At 49.1% G+C, this 19,094-nt stretch overlaps 1 protein-coding gene across 3 annotated transcripts; it reads left to right on the top strand.

Moving 5' to 3' along the window:
• Positions 1 to 7,170: 7,170 nt before the first annotated feature.
• Positions 7,171 to 17,794, top strand: LOC144955341 (serine/arginine-rich splicing factor 3-like). 3 transcript variants are annotated; one of them, XM_078885590.1, is made up of 4 exons: positions 7,171 to 7,481; positions 11,600 to 11,811; positions 12,136 to 12,282; positions 17,643 to 17,794. In XM_078885590.1, exons 1-4 carry the CDS (start codon positions 7,392 to 7,394, stop codon positions 17,773 to 17,775), a joined length of 582 nt encoding a protein of 193 aa, XP_078741716.1. In that variant the 5' UTR covers positions 7,171 to 7,391; the 3' UTR covers positions 17,776 to 17,794. The 3 variants fall into 3 exon arrangements, with proteins under 3 accessions (XP_078741716.1, XP_078741714.1, XP_078741717.1); XM_078885588.1 differs by having other exon boundaries at positions 7,173 to 7,481; positions 11,600 to 11,859; XM_078885591.1 differs by lacking the exon at positions 17,643 to 17,794 and adding an exon at positions 13,793 to 14,136 and having other exon boundaries at positions 7,174 to 7,481; positions 11,600 to 11,859.
• Positions 17,795 to 19,094: the final 1,300 nt, after the last annotated feature.

Below are 19,094 nucleotides of genomic sequence, written 5' to 3'. Positions count from 1 at the left end.
GAGTGAGTATGTGAGTGAGTGAGTAAGTGAGTGAGTGGGTGAGTGAGTAGGTGAGTGAGTGAGTGAGTGAGTGGGTGAGTGAGTGAGTATGTGAGTGAGTGAGTAAGTGAGTGAGTGGGTGAGTGAGTAGGTGAGTGGGTGAGTGAGTGAGTGGGTGAGTGAGTAGGTGAGTGAGTGAGTGGGTGAGTGAGTGAGTATGTGAGTGAGTGAGTAAGTGAGTGAGTGGGTGAGTGAGTAGGTGAGTGGGTGAGTGAGTGAGTGAGTGGGTGAGTGAGTAGGTGAGTGGGTGAGTGAGTGAGTAGGTGAGTGGGTGAGTTAGTGAGTGGGTGAGTGAGTAGGTGAGTGGGTGAGTGAGTGGGTGAGTGAGTGAGTATGTGAGTGAGTGAGTAAGTGAGTGAGTGGGTGAGTGAGTAGGTGAGTGGGTGAGTGAGTGAGTGGGTGAGTGAGTAGGTGAGTGAGTGAGTGGGTGAGTGAGTGAGTATGTGAGTGAGTGAGTAAGTGAGTGAGTGGGTGAGTGAGTAGGTGAGTGGGTGAGTGAGTGAGTGAGTGGGTGAGTGAGTAGGTGAGTGGGTGAGTGAGTGAGTAGGTGAGTGGGTGAGTTAGTGAGTGGGTGAGTGAGTAGGTGAGTGGGTGAGTGAGTGGGTGAGTGAGTGAGTATGTGAGTGAGTGAGTAAGTGAGTGAGTGGGTGAGTGAGTAGGTGAGTGGGTGAGTGAGTGAGTGGGTGAGTGAGTAGGTGAGTGAGTGAGTGGGTGAGTGAGTGAGTATGTGAGTGAGTGAGTAAGTGAGTGAGTGGGTGAGTGAGTAGGTGAGTGGGTGAGTGAGTGAGTGAGTGGGTGAGTGAGTAGGTGAGTGGGTGAGTGAGTGAGTAGGTGAGTGGGTGAGTTAGTGAGTGGGTGAGTGAGTAGGTGAGTGGGTGAGTGAGTGAGTGGGTGAGTGAGTAGGTGAGTGGGTGAGTGAGTGAGTAGGTGAGTGGGTGAGTGAGTGAGTGGGTGAGTGAGTAGGTGAGTGGGTGAGTGAGTGAGTATGTGAGTGAGTGAGTAAGTGAGTGAGTGGGTGAGTGAGTAGGTGAGTGGGTGAGTGAGTGAGTGAGTGAGTGAGTGGGTGAGTGAGTAGGTGAGTGGGTGAGTGAGTGAGTAGGTGAGTGGGTGAGTTAGTGAGTGGGTGAGGGAGTAGGTGAGTGGGTGAGTGAGTGGGTGAGTGAGTGAGTATGTGAGTGAGTGAGTAAGTGAGTGAGTGGGTGAGTGAGTAGGTGAGTGGGTGAGTGAGTGAGTGAGTGGGTGAGTGAGTAGGTGAGTGGGTGAGTGAGTGAGTAGGTGAGTGGGTGAGTTAGTGAGTGGGTGAGTGAGTAGGTGAGTGGGTGAGTGAGTGAGTGGGTGAGTGAGTAGGTGAGTGGGTGAGTGAGTGAGTAGGTGAGTGGGTGAGTTAGTGAGTGGGTGAGTGAGTAGGTGAGTGGGTGAGTGAGTGAGTGGGTGAGTGAGTAGGTGAGTGGGTGAGTGAGTGAGTAGGTGAGTGGGTGAGTTAGTGAGTGGGTGAGTGAGTAGGTGAGTGGGTGAGTGCTATAAAAAAGATTTAAAATAATAATTGCTCTGCTATGTAAATAAAAACAGCAATTTGCTAAACCTTGGCCACAATATCTGGACTTGTCTTCATATAACAATGCATATATTTTTTCGATTTAAAGCTTTCGTGACTGCAGGGATTCATCTTCTTGGTTCTTTCGGTAAAGTCACGTAGAATGGAAATAACAAAATAAAACATAATAAAATAATTCTCACAGACCTGGTCTTCACCTGAAGACGGCTACTTGCGTTGTGGCCGAAACGTCGTGAGAATTATTTTATTATGTTTTATTTTGTTATTTTGTTATTTCCATTCTACGTGACTTTACCGAAAGAACCAAAAAAATGCATAGATTTGTTTATATGATTGTGGTTATGGTTGTAGTTTATTCATTCGTAGTCTCTGCCATTACATACAATGAAACAAGAAATGGTAAAGAAAAAGTAAAAAAAAATTAACCCGTGAAAAGAAAGTTTTTTACTATAAATCCTTTATATGCGTGGCATTGGTTATATTTTATTATTCATTTCTGTTTTTCTTGAGTAAGAGTTTCATTTTTATCACATTGGTATTTTAAATTAAATATTTAAAACATTTTTCCTAAAAAGTGGAAAATTTTGGAAATTTTTTTTCACGAAAATCAATTGTCACGCACAACGAGTCTGCGTGCAAAATGTCAGCTCGATTGGATCACGGGAAGTGGGTTAAAAAACGACCGAAAGATTTGCACGGTCGTAAGCAAGCGCAAGCAAGTGAACTTAATATAAAGGATTTAAAAACAGAGCAATTTAATACAATACACCATTAGACATTATTGTAAAACATAAATAAAAAGTCCATCCCATGTGTTAGGGAATTTTAAAAATATTTTAGGCAGTGTGGGGGGAGGGAGGGGTGGGGGGAAGGAGGGAAAGGGGAGGGAGGGGTGGAGGGGGCGGGGTGGAACCGCAATGAATAACCACGTAATATGCTTGATTCTATCGGTAAAGTCACGTAGGTGGGAAAATAAAATAAAAATAACGGATAATGAAATTAAATTAAATACAAATAATAAATTGAAAACAATTAAAGCAAAAACCCACGACGTTTCGATCGCCTTCATCTATAACACTGGTCAACAAAAACAAAGTTTTTTTAAAATCCTTTATGTTAAGTTCGCTTGCTTGCTTAGGACCGTGCAAATCTTTCGGTCGTTTTTTAACCCACTTCCCGTGATCCAATCGAGCTGACATTTTGCACACAGACTCGTTGTGCGTGACAATTAATGTTGGTGAAAAAAAAATTCCAAAATTTTACACTTTTTAGGACAAAAATATTATGTTTAATTACCAATTGCTGAACGGTGCAATGCAATCATCTGACCCATAGGTGGCAGCCATCTCAAGCCAGAGGACGAGAGGACTCTAGCCGCCACGCATATAAAGGATTTAGAGTGAAACACTTTGTTTTTACGGGTTAATTTTTTAAATCCTTTATATTAAGTTCACTTGCTTGCTTGCTTGCGTGCTTGCTTGCTTGCTTAGGACGGTGCAAATCTTTCGGTCGTTTTTTAAACCCACTTCCCGTGATCCAATCGAGCTGACGTTTTGCACACAGACTCGTTGTGCGTGACAATGAATGTTCGTGAACATTTTTTTTCCAAAATTTTACACTTTATAGGACAAAATATTATATGTAATTACCAAATGTTTAATGCTGCCAGACAATCATCTGACCCATAGGTGGCAGCCATCTCAAGCCAGAGGACGAGAGGACTCTAGCCGCCACGCATATAAAGGATTTAGAGTGAATTTTTTCACTCTGTAAACCACCCTATACAGTATATAATTTAATGTTGGGTTTATCTATGGCAGTATATAGTACTGTATATGCTAAGAGAATAAAGTTTAGATGGAAGTATATTATATACTTCTTACGACGTAGAATTGTAATTTATTATTTGTTGTTAGTAACTCAGCTTATTGTAGAGTATAGTAAGTATCAGTTTATATTTTAGTTTTTTACGTAGTTTTTTACTTTGGTTTTCTACGTGGTTGTTTGGTAAATGCAGCTACATATCATTAACATTCCTTTCCTTTATTAACGCTGTTCCTTGCGCCCCCCCCCGTGGTGCTGTTGATCCTGCATAATGCATGGGCATAATGGGACTTTGAAACCCCTCCGCCCACCTCCTACGCATTGCCCATTGGTATGCTAAATTCCAGAGGTGGGACAAAGTCATTGTTATGCAAGTCCAAGTCGAGTCGCAAGTCATCGAATTCATGACTCGAGTCTGACTCGAGTCCAAGTCACATGACTCGAGTCCACATCTCCTAGGTGGGACAAAGTCATTGTTATGCAAGTCCAAGTCGAGTCGCAAGTCATCAAATTCATGACTCGAGTCTGACTCGAGTCCAAGTCACATGACTCGAGTCCACATCTCATAGGTGGGACAAAGTCATTGTTATGCAAGTCCAAGTCGAGTCGCAAGTCATCAAATTCATGATTCGAGTCTGACTCGAGTCCAAGTCACATGACTCGAGTCCACATCTCATAGGTGGGACAAAGTCATTGTTATGCAAGTCCAAGTCGAGTCGCAAGTCATCAAATTCATGACTCGAGTCTGACTCGAGTCCAAGTCACATGACTCGAGTCCACACCTCTGCTAAATTCCTCTTCATATGCACATTCTTTTGTTAAGGCGCATCCTCCTCGCTACACCTATATAAGCTCCTAGCTTGATAATGTCTCATTCTTCGCCTGAGGACGGCTGCTTGCGTTGTGGCCGAAACGTCGTGAGAATTGTTTTATTATGTTTTATTTTTTTATTATTTTATTACTTCCCTTCTACGTGACTTTACCGAAAGAACCAAGAAGATGTTTTATTATGTTTTATTTTTTTATTATTTTATTACTTTCTTTCCTTCTACGTGACTTTACCGAAAGAACCAAGAAGATGTTTTATTATGTTTTATTTTTTTATTATTTTATTACTTCCCTTCTACGTGACTTTACCGAAAGAACCAAGAAGATGTTTTATTATGTTTTATTTTTTTATTATTTTATTACTTCCCTTCTACGTGACTTTACCGAAAGAACCAAGAAGATGTTTTATTATGTTTTATTTTTTTATTATTTTATTCCTTTCCTTCTACGTGACTTTACCGAAAGAACCAAGAAGATTTAGAGTGAAACACTTTGTTTTTACGGGTTAAACGGGTTATTGTGGCCTGGACTTCTGCAGCTGTTGTAGACTAATTTCAAGGTGCTGATTCCAAATCTGGTCTGCTCAGATTTGCTCTATAACATCTCTTCTTGGTTCTTTCGGTGAAGTCACGTAGAAGGGAAATAATAAAATAACAAAAATAAAACATAATAAAATAATTCTCACGACGTATTATGTAACAAAAATTTTTTTTACTTTATTATTTCCCTTCTACGTGACTTTACCGAAAGAACCAAGAAGATGAATCCCTGCAGTCACGAAAGAAGCTTTAAATGGAAATCTATCACATCTCATTTTTATGTTATCGGCTTACCCCCATTTTCATTGATTTTACCCGAAATTAACTCTGTCACTGATGATTGCAAGTTGTTGCGAGTCAGTGACTGCTTTAGTGTTAAAATATTGTGCCGTATTTTTAGGATAGTGTGTTTATAATATCATCATTTTTACGTAGAAATCCACATTTATTTAATATTTTTTCTTCCGCAGTTTTTATTGAAAATGCAATATTTGATCTCTCCAAAAACCTGATGTGATAGACAAAAACTGATGCCAGATTTGGAATCAGCACCCCACAAAATTACATTAAAACCGTTGGAATACGTTATGCCAGAAAAAGTGTGTTGACCAGTGTTATTTGTATTTTATTTTATTATCCGTTATTTTTATTTTATTTTTCCCATCTACGTGACTTTACCGAAATAATCAAGATTATTAATATTATTACGTGGTTATTAATTGCGGTTCCACCCCGCCCCCTCCACCCCTCCCTCCCTCCCCCCACTCTCCATCCCCTCCCCCTCTTCCCCCTCACCCCTCCTCCCACTTTCCCTACTCCTCCCCCCACCCCTCCCCCCAACCCCTCCCCCCACTCTCCCTACTCCCCACCCCTCCCCCCAACCCTCCCCACTCCCCACCACTTCCCCCACTCTCTACCCCTCCCCCCACCCCACTCCCCCCACCCCACTCCCCCCACCCCACGCCCCCCGCCCCCTCCACCCCTCCCTCCCCTTTGCCGCCTCGCCCCACCCCTCCCCCCACTCTCCATCCCCCCTCCCCACTTCCCTCCCCCCTACTCCCCACCCCTCCCTCCACTCTCCATCCCCCCTCCCCACACCCCTCCCTCCACTCCCCACCCCTCCCTCCACTCTCCATCCCCCCTCCCCACACCCCTCCCTCCACTCCCCACCCCTCCCTCCACTCTCCATCCCCCCTCCCCACACCCCTCCCTCCACTCTCCACCCCTCCCTCCACTCTCCATCCCCCCTCCCCACACCCCTCCCTCCACTCTCCACCCCTCCCTCCACTCTCCATCCCCCCTCCCCACACCCCTCCCTCCACTCTCCACCCCTCCCTCCACTCTCTACCCCCCCCCTTCTTCCCAACCCACCCACCCCTCCCTCCCCCACACTCCATCCCCCCCCTCTTCCCACACCACTCCCTCCACCCCTCCCTCCCCTTTCCCTCCTCGCCCCACCCCTCCCTCCCTCGCCCCACCCCTCCCTTCCTCCCCCACACTCCATCCCCCCCACCTCTTCCCCACCCCTCACTTTCCCCCCCCACCCCCACTACCCCCCACTCCCCCCACCCCCATTCCTCCCCACTCCCCCCCACCCCCATTCCCCCCCACCCCCACTCCCCCCCACCCCCACTCCCCCCCACTCCCCCCCACCCCCACTCCCCCACTCCCCCCCACCCCCATTCCCCCCAACCCCCACTCCCCCCCCACTCCCCCACCCCCACTCCCCCCACTCCCCCCCACCCACTCCCCCCCACCCCCACTCCCCCCCACCCCCACTCCCCCACTCCCCCCCACCCCCACTCCCCCCACTCCCCCCACACCCACTCCCCCCCACCCCCACTCCCCCCCACTCCCCCCCACCCCCACTCCCCCCACTCCCCCCACACCCACTCCCCCCCACCCCCACTCCCCCACTCCCCCCCACTCCCCCCACCCCCACTCCCCACCCCCACTCCCCCCACTCCCCCCCCACCCACTCCCCCCCACCCCCACTCCCCCCCACCCCCCACTCCCCCCACTCCCCCCCACCCCACTCCCCCACTCCCCCCACACCCACTCCCCCCCACCCCCACTCCCCCACTCCCCCCACTCCCATTCCCCTCAACCCCCACTCCCCCCACTCACCCACCGCCGTAGCTCCTCCCCCCCACCTCAACCGCCCCCCCCACCCGCACCCAACCCCACCCCCCAACCGCCACCGCAACAACATCACAGCAAACGCCAAACGCCCTGGAGGCACTTCTCGCGCAGCACCACCGCACCCACCGCGCGCTACGCACCGCCCCGGGGGCATAACTCACTTGGACTTCTCCGCTTTCCCGCCATTTCGCGATTTATTTATTTATTTCACCCCCCCTCGCCCCGCCCCCCTCCTCCTCGCTTTGTCGTCTTTGTGGAGCTCGCGGCCGCCATTATCGCCTCAGCGCTCTCTCCGTGCGCCTCCCCTCAGCAGCTCACGAAGAGACGAACTTCTTCTCATTCTTCTTCTTCTACGGCAGTCGTAGCCTGTAGCTCAGCTCGCCAGCTACGACTCGAGTGAGTTTAGCAGCGGGTCTAAGGAGAGGAGATAAGAGCAGGAGGAGGAAGACGATTTGGCGGTCGCGATGTCGTTCGGACGCGACAATGGCCCCGTGGAGTGCAAGGTCTACGTGGGGAACCTCGGCTCCAACGCCAGCGAGTACGAGCTCGAGAAGGTGACGAACACGACGACGACGATGATGATGGTGGTGGTAGTGGTGGTTCACTATTCACGACGATGTAGACGTTAGTGTGTTGGTTGGTTGTGGTTTAGTGTCGATTGTTGAAGATGGAGGGGGGTCACGTTATACGATAAGGGCCCTCAGGCTTAAGACAATATCGCGACAATTGTGTTTATATTTTGTTAATGTAACTTGGATAAATTCTAGAATTAATGTTTATATGTAGCAAGGATAGAGCGCACTTTGTGTGTGGCTTAGTATCGATGCTTTGTTGAAGATGGAGGAGTGGACCGTGTTGTACAATAGGGCCCTCAGGCCTACGTAGATAATGTGACCGCAATGTTTATATTTTGTTACAAATATAACTAAGATGTATTTTAGAATTATTGTTTAGATATGTAGGAAGGATAGTGCACACTTTGTGTGTGATTTAGTATCGATGCTTTGTTGAAGATAGATGAGTGGGCCGTGTTATACTCCACGTGTTGAAATATTGTTAAATATTTAAACAAAAGATCATTAATATAAGAGTAATAATGACTATTTAGCAAAGATGTTAGTGCATACTGTGTGGTGTCGTTTATTATTAATGTGTGTGAAGATCCAGTAGGCAAATAGTGACGCCACGTGGTGTTTTGATGCAAACAAAGAAACGAGAAAAATATCTTAGATGTATTATTATTTACGGATAGCAATGATGTTTACGAGCAGAATATCTTAAAGATGTATTAATATTTACGGATGATGTTTGTGTGTGTATATCGCTGTGTTTCTATCCTTGTTAATATCAAGTCGGACACATTCCGTGCGTAATTAATAGACAACACCGCTCTTAGGGTTTTTTCAGTAAAGTCACGTAGGTAAAAAAAATACTAATAAATAATAATGAAATCAATAAAATCACGACGTTTCGAAGGCAACGCAAGCTTCCTTCATCAGGTGTAAAAAGGCACCGCAAAATAAATGAAGGATGCTTGTGTTGCCTCCGAAACGTCGTGATTTAATTGATTTATTTCATTTCTTATTATTTTATTTTTTACCTACGTGACTTTACCGAAAAAAACCTAAGAGTGTGAATCTTTGCAGTCACGAAAGCTTCAAATCTAGAATTAACACCGCGCTTGGTACTTAAATAAAAATAATAAAGATATTAGAATTTTTTAAAATGTAATTTAAAAATGCCAAGTATATGAATAGGCGACTATGGGTCCATTTTTTGAAGCTTTAGCCCTATAATTAAATACTTTCTTAAATATATATATGATTCATTACCTCTACTCCCGACATAAAAATGTAAGTTTTTGTGTTGCAATTAAAAGGGGTACGTTGAGAAGTATTTAAAGATGACTCTTTAACGAGGTTAACCTCTGCGTAACGTATCAAAACAAATTATATAATCATGCCAAGTGGTAAGTACACCTTAATGTCTCTACAAATGCGCATTTAGTATCGGAGTGTGCTGCGTTTGTCGGTAGAATTCTGTAGCTTGAATAATGGTGCAAAAGGGTAGGGGAAGATATTTTAAATACCAAGTTTGATGGGTTTTGTTTTAATACTTCCGCTTGGCTTAGGCCTCAGGCTTAAGTTTCTCACAATAAAATCTTTGCAAACACGTGGATGGATTGTTGTCCACGCGTTTGGTACAGATTATATAACGCGCCAATGTTGTGCTCGTGTCTTTTTGCTGCGGGGTTAAATGAAAAGGCGGGAATTTATTTATAATTGAGGGGGTCTGTTTAAGTTGACCATTTTCGTGGGCGCGGCTAGGCCGAGGCTTCGATTTAATAAGCGAATTTGCTTGTATTAGATTAACTTGGTAAAGTTTTAACATTTTAATAACATGGGGATGAGTGGTGATTAGTGTGTTTTTGTTGTGGCGTTAAATTAGGAGATTAATAGTCAATGTTTGGTCAACTTGGGAGATTAAAATGTTTCCACTGCGTGGCTAGGCCGAGGCTTCAGCTGAATAAAGAATTCGCTTACATCAGATTAATTTATTAAAGTTTGTACATTTTAATGACCTGGAAATGATTATAGATTTTATTTTGTTGTTGTAGCGTTAAATTAGGATATCAGTAGTAAATATTTGGCCAAGTTAATGAGGTTAAATATTTCCCGCTGCGTGGCTAGGCCTGAGGCTTCAGGTGAATAAACTAATTCGCTTATATAAGATTAATTTAGCAAGGTTTGTACATTTTAATAACACGGCAGTGAGTGGTGATGATTAGTGGGTTTTGGTTGTGGCGTTAGATTAGGAAATAAATAGAAAATATTTGATCAACTTATATAAGTTTAAATTGTTGACTCGACGCGACTAGGCCGAGGCTTCAATTTAATAATAGATTTCCCTTGCATAAAATACATTTAGTAAAGTTTGTACATTTTAATAACGTGACAATGAGTAGTTATTAGTGTTTTGTTTTGTAGCGTTAACTTGGGAGAGAGTAAATATTTGGTCAACTTAAAATAATCTGCGCAGCTAGGCCGAGGTTTCAAGGTTAACGAACACATTCGCTTATATCAGATTACTTTTGTAAAGGTTGTACATTTTAATAACACGGCGATGATTGGTTAATAGTGTATTTGTTGTGGAGTTAAATTTGGAGAGAAATGGTAAATATTTAATCGACTTGTGAGTTTAAATTGTTATCTCAACGCGCCGAGGCTTCAGTTTAACAAAAGAATTCGCTTACGTAAAATAATTTTTTTAAAGTTTATTTTAATAACACGGCAATGGTTGGTGATTAGTGTGTTTTGTTTTCTTGGTTCTTTCGGTAAAGTCACGTAGAAGGGAAATAATAAAAATAAAATAAACCAATTAAATAAATCTGGCTGTGAGAAGAATTTTATTATGTTGTATTTTTATTATTTTATTATTTTTCTTCTGCGTGACTTTACCGAAAGAACCAAGAAGATGATTCCCTGCAGTCACGAAAGCTTTAAGTCGAAATTTAGTGTTTTGGTTGTAGCGTTTAATTTGGAGATAAGTAGTAAACATTTGGTCAACTTAAGACGTAAACATTTTTCCTGTGTACACGGCCCGGCCCCATTGCTTTAGTTATAAATAAATAGCTGCGCATGCACGCTCGAGGTAAATTTGCTAAACTCTACAAAGTGTTAAATTAATAAAGTTTGTATGTTTTGATGCGGTAGTTAAAATAGAGGGGGGGGGGGGAGGAGGATTTGGTAAAAAAAAAAAAATTTGGTCAAATAATTCGAATAACAATTTACACCTTTTAGCGTTTTAGGCCCGTGGCTTCATGATATTTAAAATGCGAATTCGATTATAAATACATTGGGGTTGGGAAAGATGATAAAGTAGTTAGGCATTGTATTATGTTGTGCGTCTACATTGTTGCAGCGTTGACGATGTTAAAGGAATATTGTAAAATATTTATCGGCGTTTAACTTTGAGGCTTTCAGGATATTAAAAACATAATAAAATAATTAATACATCCCATTATCATTCTTTCACTCTTAACCCTTGTAATGTGAGTGGTGCGGCACATGTGAGTGGTGCAGTGTTGGCGGCAAATGATAAGTCTATGGGGCAGTGTCGTGTTAGTCTACGGTAATGTTAATTCTATGGTGCAGTGTCAATCTACGACAATGTTAAGTCTGGTTCAGTGCTGAATCTATGGTGCAGTGTCAATCTACGACAATGTTGAGTCTGGTTCAGTGCTGAATCTCTGGTGCAGTGTCAATCTACGACAGTGTTGAGTCTGGTTCAGTGCTGAATCTATGGTGCAGTGTCAATCTACGACAATGTTGAGTGGTTCAGTGCTGAATCGATGGTGCAGTGTCAATCTACGACAATGTTAAGTCTATGGTGCAGTGTCAATCTACGACAATGTTAAGTCTATGGTGCAGTGTCAATCTACGACAATGTTAAGTCTATGGTGCAGTGTCAATCTACGACAATGTTAAGTCTATGGTGCAGTGTCAATGTACGACAATGTTAAGTCTATGGTGCAGTGTCAATCTACGACAATGTTAAGTCTATGGTGCACGGTTAAGTCAGCGGTCAACGTTGACCCTCTGTGGCAGTGTCAGACCTCCACTTCTGCACCCCATACGAGTAGCTTTGTTCACCCTCCCGTCTCACTCCGCAGGTGTTCAGCCACTACGGTCCCCTGCGCTCCGTGTGGGTGGCTCGCAACCCGCCCGGCTTTGCCTTCGTCCAGTTTGAGGACACGCGCGATGCTCGCGACGCCTGCCGGGAGCTGGACGGGCGGCTCATCTGCGGGTCGCGCGCCAGCGTCGAGATGTCCACGGGGGAGCGGAGGCAGAAGAGGTTTGGGGGCCCGGCCCCCCCCTGGCAGCGGTCAGTATCATCGCACTCGCCACCCGCCGCGCAAGACTCGCGTAAAACGTAACTATTGCACGGCGGCCGGCGAGCCGGGCGGGAATTGCGTGGGGTGCGTGTGGTGTGTGTGTGTGTGGTTGTGGGTCCGTGTGTGTGGGGTTGTGGGTCCGTGTGTGTGTGTGTGGGATTGTGTGACAGCAGTGAGTGGTTGGTGCTGTGTTACCCATTCAGCCAGCCAGCCACTCGCCCCTTGCCCTCTAAACCTTCTAATCATGTCTCTTTCCCCGCTCCCCTCGCTTTCTCCCTTCCCCCACCTCTGCCCCCACCCCCCTCTCCCCCCAGCTCTGACTATGGGGGCCGTCGCCGCTCTCCGTCTCCGCGCCGCTCCCCGCGCCGCTCTCCGTCTCCACGGCGACGCTCCTCGGTGTCGCCACGGCGACGCTCCCCCGTCTCCCCGTCACGGAGACGCCGCAGCCTCAGCCGCAGCCGGTGAGACGCTCGCAGATAGACACCCTGAGACAGACACGTGCACAGACAGACACATGCATGGATCCATGGAGACCCCACATGGAGACATAGACATATGGAGACCCACAAAGACCGAGACATAACATACGCAGACTTGTAGTATATAGTATAGTGTGTAGTAGTGTATAGTGTACAGTCATTGTATACAGTAGCATGTGGCATACAGTAGTGTGTAGTGTACAGTAGTTTGTGGTTTGCAGCAGTGTGTAGTATACAGTAGCGTGTAGTGTACAGTAGTGTGTATTGTAGTTAATTTTATAGTCTAAGTGTAACATCTCGTAGTGTAATGTATGTTCTTGGGTCTTTCGGTAAAGTCGCGTAGATAGGTTCAAGTGTCTAGTGTAGTGTACAGTAATGTTTAGTGCCGTGTGCAGGCGATGGCGTTTTTGCTCACACCGTCCCCTCACTTGTTAGTCGATTGCCTTCAAACTTAAAGCTTTCGTGACTGCAGGAATTAATATTTTTTGGGTCTATCGGGAAAGCCGCGTGGATGGATCTTGTTATTATTTTAATTTTTCTGTCTACGTGGCTTTACCGAAAGACCCAAAGAATATGTCTTCAAACGTTGAAACATTTTCCGCGTCCGAGATGGGGGTGTGGTGGTTATTTTAAATTAATTTTTACGGTGAGTTTTGGTATTTTTTTACGGTATGTATAGTCTTATGGTGTTGTAGTAGTGTAGTATGCTAGTGTTTAGTAATATATGGTAGTGTAGTGTATAGTAGTTCGATAGTGTAGTGTATACTAGTATGGTAGGGTAGTGTATAGTAGTATGGTAGGGTAGTGTATACTAGTATGGTAGTGTCGAGTATATAAAATCAAGAGCTCCCGATTTTACAACGTAGACACTCGCACAGAGATTCGTAGACACTCGGGAGACAATTTCATAGATACGGAGGCACGGACAGACCTTTGGAGACACCCTGGGACACGCAGAGACACGGGGGTACACGCGGGGACACACAGATGATGAGATAACTGTATGATGCATGAACGGTACCCATCAACTGGTTCAGGTGCATTGCTTGAAACGTCTGAACTGTGGCGGTAACCCCAGGAGTTGAACCCAGGTCAGATGTGTTCATAGTGAGCGAGCGCGCGCCTTGTGTGTGATCACTGACTTGTACACTCGCACGCAGATTCACTCACTTGCCTGCTCGCTCACTCGCCCGCCCACTCACTCGCTCACTCACCCGCTCGCCCACCCACTCGCCCACCCACTCGCCCGCCCACTCACTCGCCCACCCACTCACTCGCCCATCCACTCACTCGCCCACCCATCCGCTCGCCCACTCACCCACCCACTCGCCCGCCCACTTACTCGCCCACTCACTCGCCCACCCACTCGCCCACCCACTCACTCACTCGCCCACACACCCACTCACTCGCCCACACACCCGCTCACCCACTCACCCGGTGCTGTGGGGCGTGTGCGTGACCCTTGTCTCTGTGTTCGATGTCGTTTCACCAGAAATGGTGTCTGGCTTCTCTCGGCTTTCCAGCCACCGTAGACGCCTATCCCGGCCGCCCGCCTTGTCCCCCGTCTAGCCGTCTCGCGCTAGCCAAGCGTGGCTTGCCAGCTAAGCGGCTCACCGTCTCACCGGCTAGCTAATCGCCGGCTTGCTAACCAGCCAAGGCCGCCCGCGATGTCAACAACTCGGCCTCCGCACCTGGCTCGCCTGAGCGTCGCCAAGGCCATCTGCCAGCTGTTCGGCTATCCGGCCACCCACCCAGCTACCAGCTGTTCAGCCGCCCGGCTGATCACCTATCCAGCTACCCAACTATTCGTCTATCCAGCCGTTCAGCTACGCAGAGCAGATATCGAGCTTATCCAGCTGTTCAGCTAAGCATCTTTCCAGCTGTTTGGCTATCCGTATAATCAGTTTACCCACCTTATCTAGCTTATCCAGCTGTTCAGCTATTCATCTTTCAAGCTATTCAGCTGCCCAGCTAATTCATCTATCCAGCTTGTTCAGCTGCTCAGCCACTCGGCTATTTAGCTATGTCCAGCTTGTTTAGCTCATCAGCCACTCGGCTATTTAGCGATCCCGCTGTTCAGCTATTCAGCCACTCGGCCGTCCTTCCAGACTCGCAGCTAGCGGCTGCCCCACGCAATCTTCGGCTCGCCTACCTACACAGTCAACCATCCAGCCACCTACCCCAGGCATCATCAAGTCAACAGTTTGACTGCCGGTCTGCACACCAATCCACCTAAGTCATCCAACCACCTGGGCTGTTCAGCTTTGCAGCCATCATGGCCGACCGACTCACCAGCCACCCAGCTACCGACTCGGCTACCCTGCCACAACTAGCCACTCGGCCAGCCACCACCCAGCCTGTCATCCAGTCACACAGCTACCCAGCTACCCAGTCTACCACCCGGCCTACCACTCGACTGACCAGTCGTCAATTCGACCGCAGCCTACCTTGCTACACCTACCTTGCTACCTACTACCTACCTACCTACACACCCGCCCATCAACCACCACCTCACTCCGCCCTTACGACTGTCCGTGCCAAGGTAACGGGCAGCTGGAGTTAATCTAGGTTACTGGTGGCGGGGTGGGTGGGGCCAGAGAGAGTGGGTGAGTGGCTGAGTGAGTGGCTGAGTGAGTGGCTGAGTGAGTGGCTGAGTGAGTGGCTGAGTGAGTGGGTGAGTGAGTGGGTGAGTGAGTGGGTGAGTGAGTGGCTGAGTGAGTGGCTGAGTGAGTGGCTGAGTGAGTGGCTGAGTGAGTGGCTGAGTGAGTGGCTGAGTGAGTGGCTGAGTGAGTGGCTGAGTGAGTGGCTGAGTGAGTGGCTGAGTGAGTGGCTGAGTGAGTGGCTGAGTGAGTGGCTGAGTGAGTGGCTGAGTGAGTGGCTGAGTGAGTGGCTGAGTGAGTGGCTGAGTGAGTGGCTGAGTGAGTGGCTGAGTGAGTGGCTGAGTGAGTGGCTGAGTGAGTGGCTGAGTGAGTGGCTGAGTGAGTGGCTGAGTGAGTGGCTGAGTGATCATCTGAGGTAGCTGGGTGGGTGAGTGATCATCTGAGGTGAGTGGTTGATTGATCATCTGAATGAGTGGCTGAGTGAGTGGCTGATTGATTATCTGAGGTGAGTGGGTGATTGATCATCTGAGTGGCTGGCTGAGTGGCTGGCTGAGTGGCTGGCTGAGTGGCTGGCTGAGTGGCTGGCTGAGTGGCTGGCTGAGTGATCATCTGAGGTGGGTGGCTGAGTGGGTGGTTGAGTGAGTGGCTGATTGATCATCTAAGGTGAGTGGCTGAGTGAGTGGGTGAGTGATCATCTAAGGTGAGTGGCTGATTGATCATCTGAGGTGAGTGGCTGAGTGATCATCTGAGGTGGGTGGCTGAGTGGGTGGCTGAGTGGGTGGCTGAGTGGGTGGCTGAGTGGGTGGCTGAGTGGGTGGCTGAGTGGGTGGCTGAGTGGGTGGCTGAGTGGGTGGCTGAGTGGGTGGCTGAGTGGGTGGCTGAGTGGGTGGCTGAGTGGGTGGCTGAGTGGGTGGCTGAGTGGGTGGCTGAGTGGGTGGCTGAGTGGGTGGCTGAGTGGGTGGCTGAGTGGGTGGCTGAGTGATCATCTGAGGTGAGTGAGTGGCTGAGTGATCATCTGAGGTGAGTGAGTGGCTGAGTGATCATCTGAGGTGAGTGAGTGGCTGAGTGATCATCTGAGGTGAGTGAGTGGCTGAGTGATCATCTGAGGTGAGTGAGTGGCTGAGTGATCATCTGAGGTGAGTGAGTGGCTGAGTGATCATCTGAGGTGAGTGAGTGGCTGAGTGATCATCTGAGGTGAGTGAGTGGCTGAGTGATCATCTGAGGTGGGTGGGTGAGCGAGACGGGCACTTGTGCGTGCGAAACCTCGGATATCCTAGGAATGCGGCCAAACCCTATGAGCCTGCTTGGGCGTGTGACTGAAGGAGGGTCGTCGCCCGAAACGTCGGCTCGCGCACTTGGGGGTGGGGGGGCGGCGGCGTTGGCGTAGACCCGGAGTGTCGTGGTGGTGTTTTAATGTGCAAAGACAAAGATCGCCTCCCCCCCCCCCACACACACGTAGCCTTGCGACGTGCTTTCGATGGCCAGGAGACGTTAACTTCCTCGCCCGGTGTACAGGAGGTCGTCGTGGGTTCCATCTTGACCCCGTATTTGGAGTTTCCCCGTGGTGATCACCGTGTGGGTTTTATTTTTCTAATTTCCCCGCCCCCGTTCCTCCTCCAACGTTTTAGAATCTACGTCGGCCCCGACGCGTTTTTAGAGGGAGAGTTTAATCGGCTTTTCTGCGTCTTTGGCTTGAGCCGCGCGCCACCAATGGGTGCGGCCGGGTAGCTTGTCTTGAGTTGAGCCCTTGCCCGATTGAACAACACGAAAAAAGTGACTCGTTTTAACGAACTAATTGAGCCGATTTAAAGCTTCTTTCGTGACTGCAGGGATTCATCCTCTTGGTTCTTTCGGTAAAGTCACGTAGAAGGGAAATCAAATAATAAAAATAAAACAATAAAATAATTCTCACGACGTTTCGGCCACAACGCCAGCAGCCGTCTGTCGCGAATTATTTAATTATGTTTTATTATTTCCATCCTACGTGACCTTACCTGAAAGAACCAAGAAGATAATTGAGCCGAGTTGGTTAAGACATTTGACCGGGTACCCGATGTTTATTACTTGAACTGGATGTGTAATCGTGTGACGTGTGGGTTGTTGTGAGGCCTTGTGGTGTGAACAGCAGCGACTGACTCCACTCTCTCCGCCCTCTCTGTCTCCCGTGTGCCGTCTTGTGTGTCTGTTGGGGCATCTCTCTCTGCCCGTGTCTCTCTCCTTGTGTCTCCCCCCGTGTCTCTTTCCCGTGTCTTTCTGTGTCTTCCCCCCGTGTCTCTCCACCCCCCCGTGTCTCTCCCCCGTGTCTTTCTGTATCTTCCCCCCGTGTCTCCCCGCCCTGTGTCTCTCCACCCCCCATGTCTCCTTGTGTCTCCCCCCGTGTCTCTCCCTCGTGTCTTTCTGTGTCTTCCCCCTGTCTCTCCACCCCCCGTGTCTCTCTCCGTGTCTCCCCCCGTGTCTCTCCCTCGTATCTTTCTGTCTCTCCCTCGTGTGTTTCTGTGTCTTCCCCACGTGTCTCTCCCCCCCCCCTCCCCGTGTCTCCCCCACCCCGTGTCTCTCCCCCCCCCATGTCTCTCCCCCCCGTGTCTCTCCCCCCCCCCCCCCGTCTCCCCCACCCCGTGTCTCTCCCCCCCCCCCCGTGTCTCCCTCCCCCACCCCGTGTCTCCCTCCCCCCACCCCGTGTCTCTCCCCCCCCCCCCCCCCCCGTGTCTCCCTCCCCCCCCCCCCGTGTCTCCGTGTGTGTAGGAGCCCGCGCCGCGTGAGCCGCACGGGTTCTCGCTCCCCGGGCCCCGCCAAGAGGGCCGGCACCTCCGTCGGGGGGGGTCCCTCCTCCTCCTCGGCACGCGCCGACAACGGCCGCTCACGCTCCCGCAGCTAGGGGGGTAGTGGTAGTGGGGGGGGAGATAGGGGGGGAGATGATGGGGGGGGGGGGGGAGATCAATTTAGGTGGATGGTTTGGGAGATGGGGTAGGTGGATGGGTTGGAAGATGGGTGGGTGGATGGGTAGGTGGATGGGGTAGGGGGATGGGTAGGGGGTAGATTGGGAGATGGGTGGGTGGATGGGTTGGGAGATGAATTAGGTGGATGGGTAGGGGGTAGATTGGGATAGAGAGATGTGGGATGAGAGGGACTTGTGATGAGGGGGTGGGGGAGAGATGGCTCCCAGGACCGTGAGCTGTTTCCACGTCTGCCAGGGTTTGGATCTTTTTTTAAGTTTTTTTTTTGTCGAACATGAAACACCCCTCCTCCTCCTCCTCTGCTCGGATACTCGCCGAGCCAGGCACGGCGTAGAAGAGATGCCGTCTGGAGCCCGCTGTTTTTTTATCGTCATCGTCATAATTATCGTCGTCATTGTCATCTTCGTCGTCACTATCGTCGTCATCATTGTCATCATCGTCATCATTATCGTCATCATTGTCATCTTCGTCATCATCTTCGTCATCATCGTCGTCATCATTATCGTCATCATCGTCATCATTATCGTCATCATTATCGTCATCATCGTCATCATTATCGTCATCATCGTCATCATTTTCGTCATCATTGTCATTATCGTCGCCATTTCTCGCGACCGATGTGGGTGGGGAAGCATCCTCCAGAGTGAGTGGGCGTTGTCCCGCACAGACTCCCACATTTGGGCGTCTTGAGTGGTGAGTCTTGTCCCCTCCGCCCGCTCGCCCGGAAACCTCCCTGGGGCGCTGCGGAATCCCAAGTTGTGCCGTGCACCGCCCTCCAACACCGCAAGCAAGCTCGGCATACACCCGCTGGTCACCAGCACCACCACCACAGCACCGCCGCCACAGCACCACCAGCAATACACCACCACACCGGCAGCACCACCACCACCAGCAGCAACACCACCAGCAACAACACCAACACACCGGCAGCACCACCACTAGCAACACCACCCACCAGTAACACCACCAGCACCACCAACACACCGGCAGCACCACCAGTAACACCACCAGCACCACCAACACACCGGCAGCACCACCAGTAACACCACCAGCACCACCACCACACCGGCAGCACCACCACCACACCGGCAGCACCACCAGCAACAACACCAACACACCAGCAGCAACACCAGCACTAGCAACACCACCCACCACCAGCAGCAACACCAGCACCACCACCACGAAACGCATCGGAGCCCCCTCCCCCTTCTGCGGAGTTGATCGCTCCGGGCGGTTTTAT

The sequence above is a fragment of the Lampetra fluviatilis genome, unplaced genomic scaffold, assembly GCF_964198595.1.
Source record: "Lampetra fluviatilis unplaced genomic scaffold, kcLamFluv1.1 SCAFFOLD_208, whole genome shotgun sequence".
Classification (NCBI taxonomy): Eukaryota; Metazoa; Chordata; class Hyperoartia; order Petromyzontiformes; family Petromyzontidae; genus Lampetra; species Lampetra fluviatilis.
Note: the sequence above shows the minus strand (reverse complement) of the source record. Positions and strands in the feature narration are given on the sequence as shown.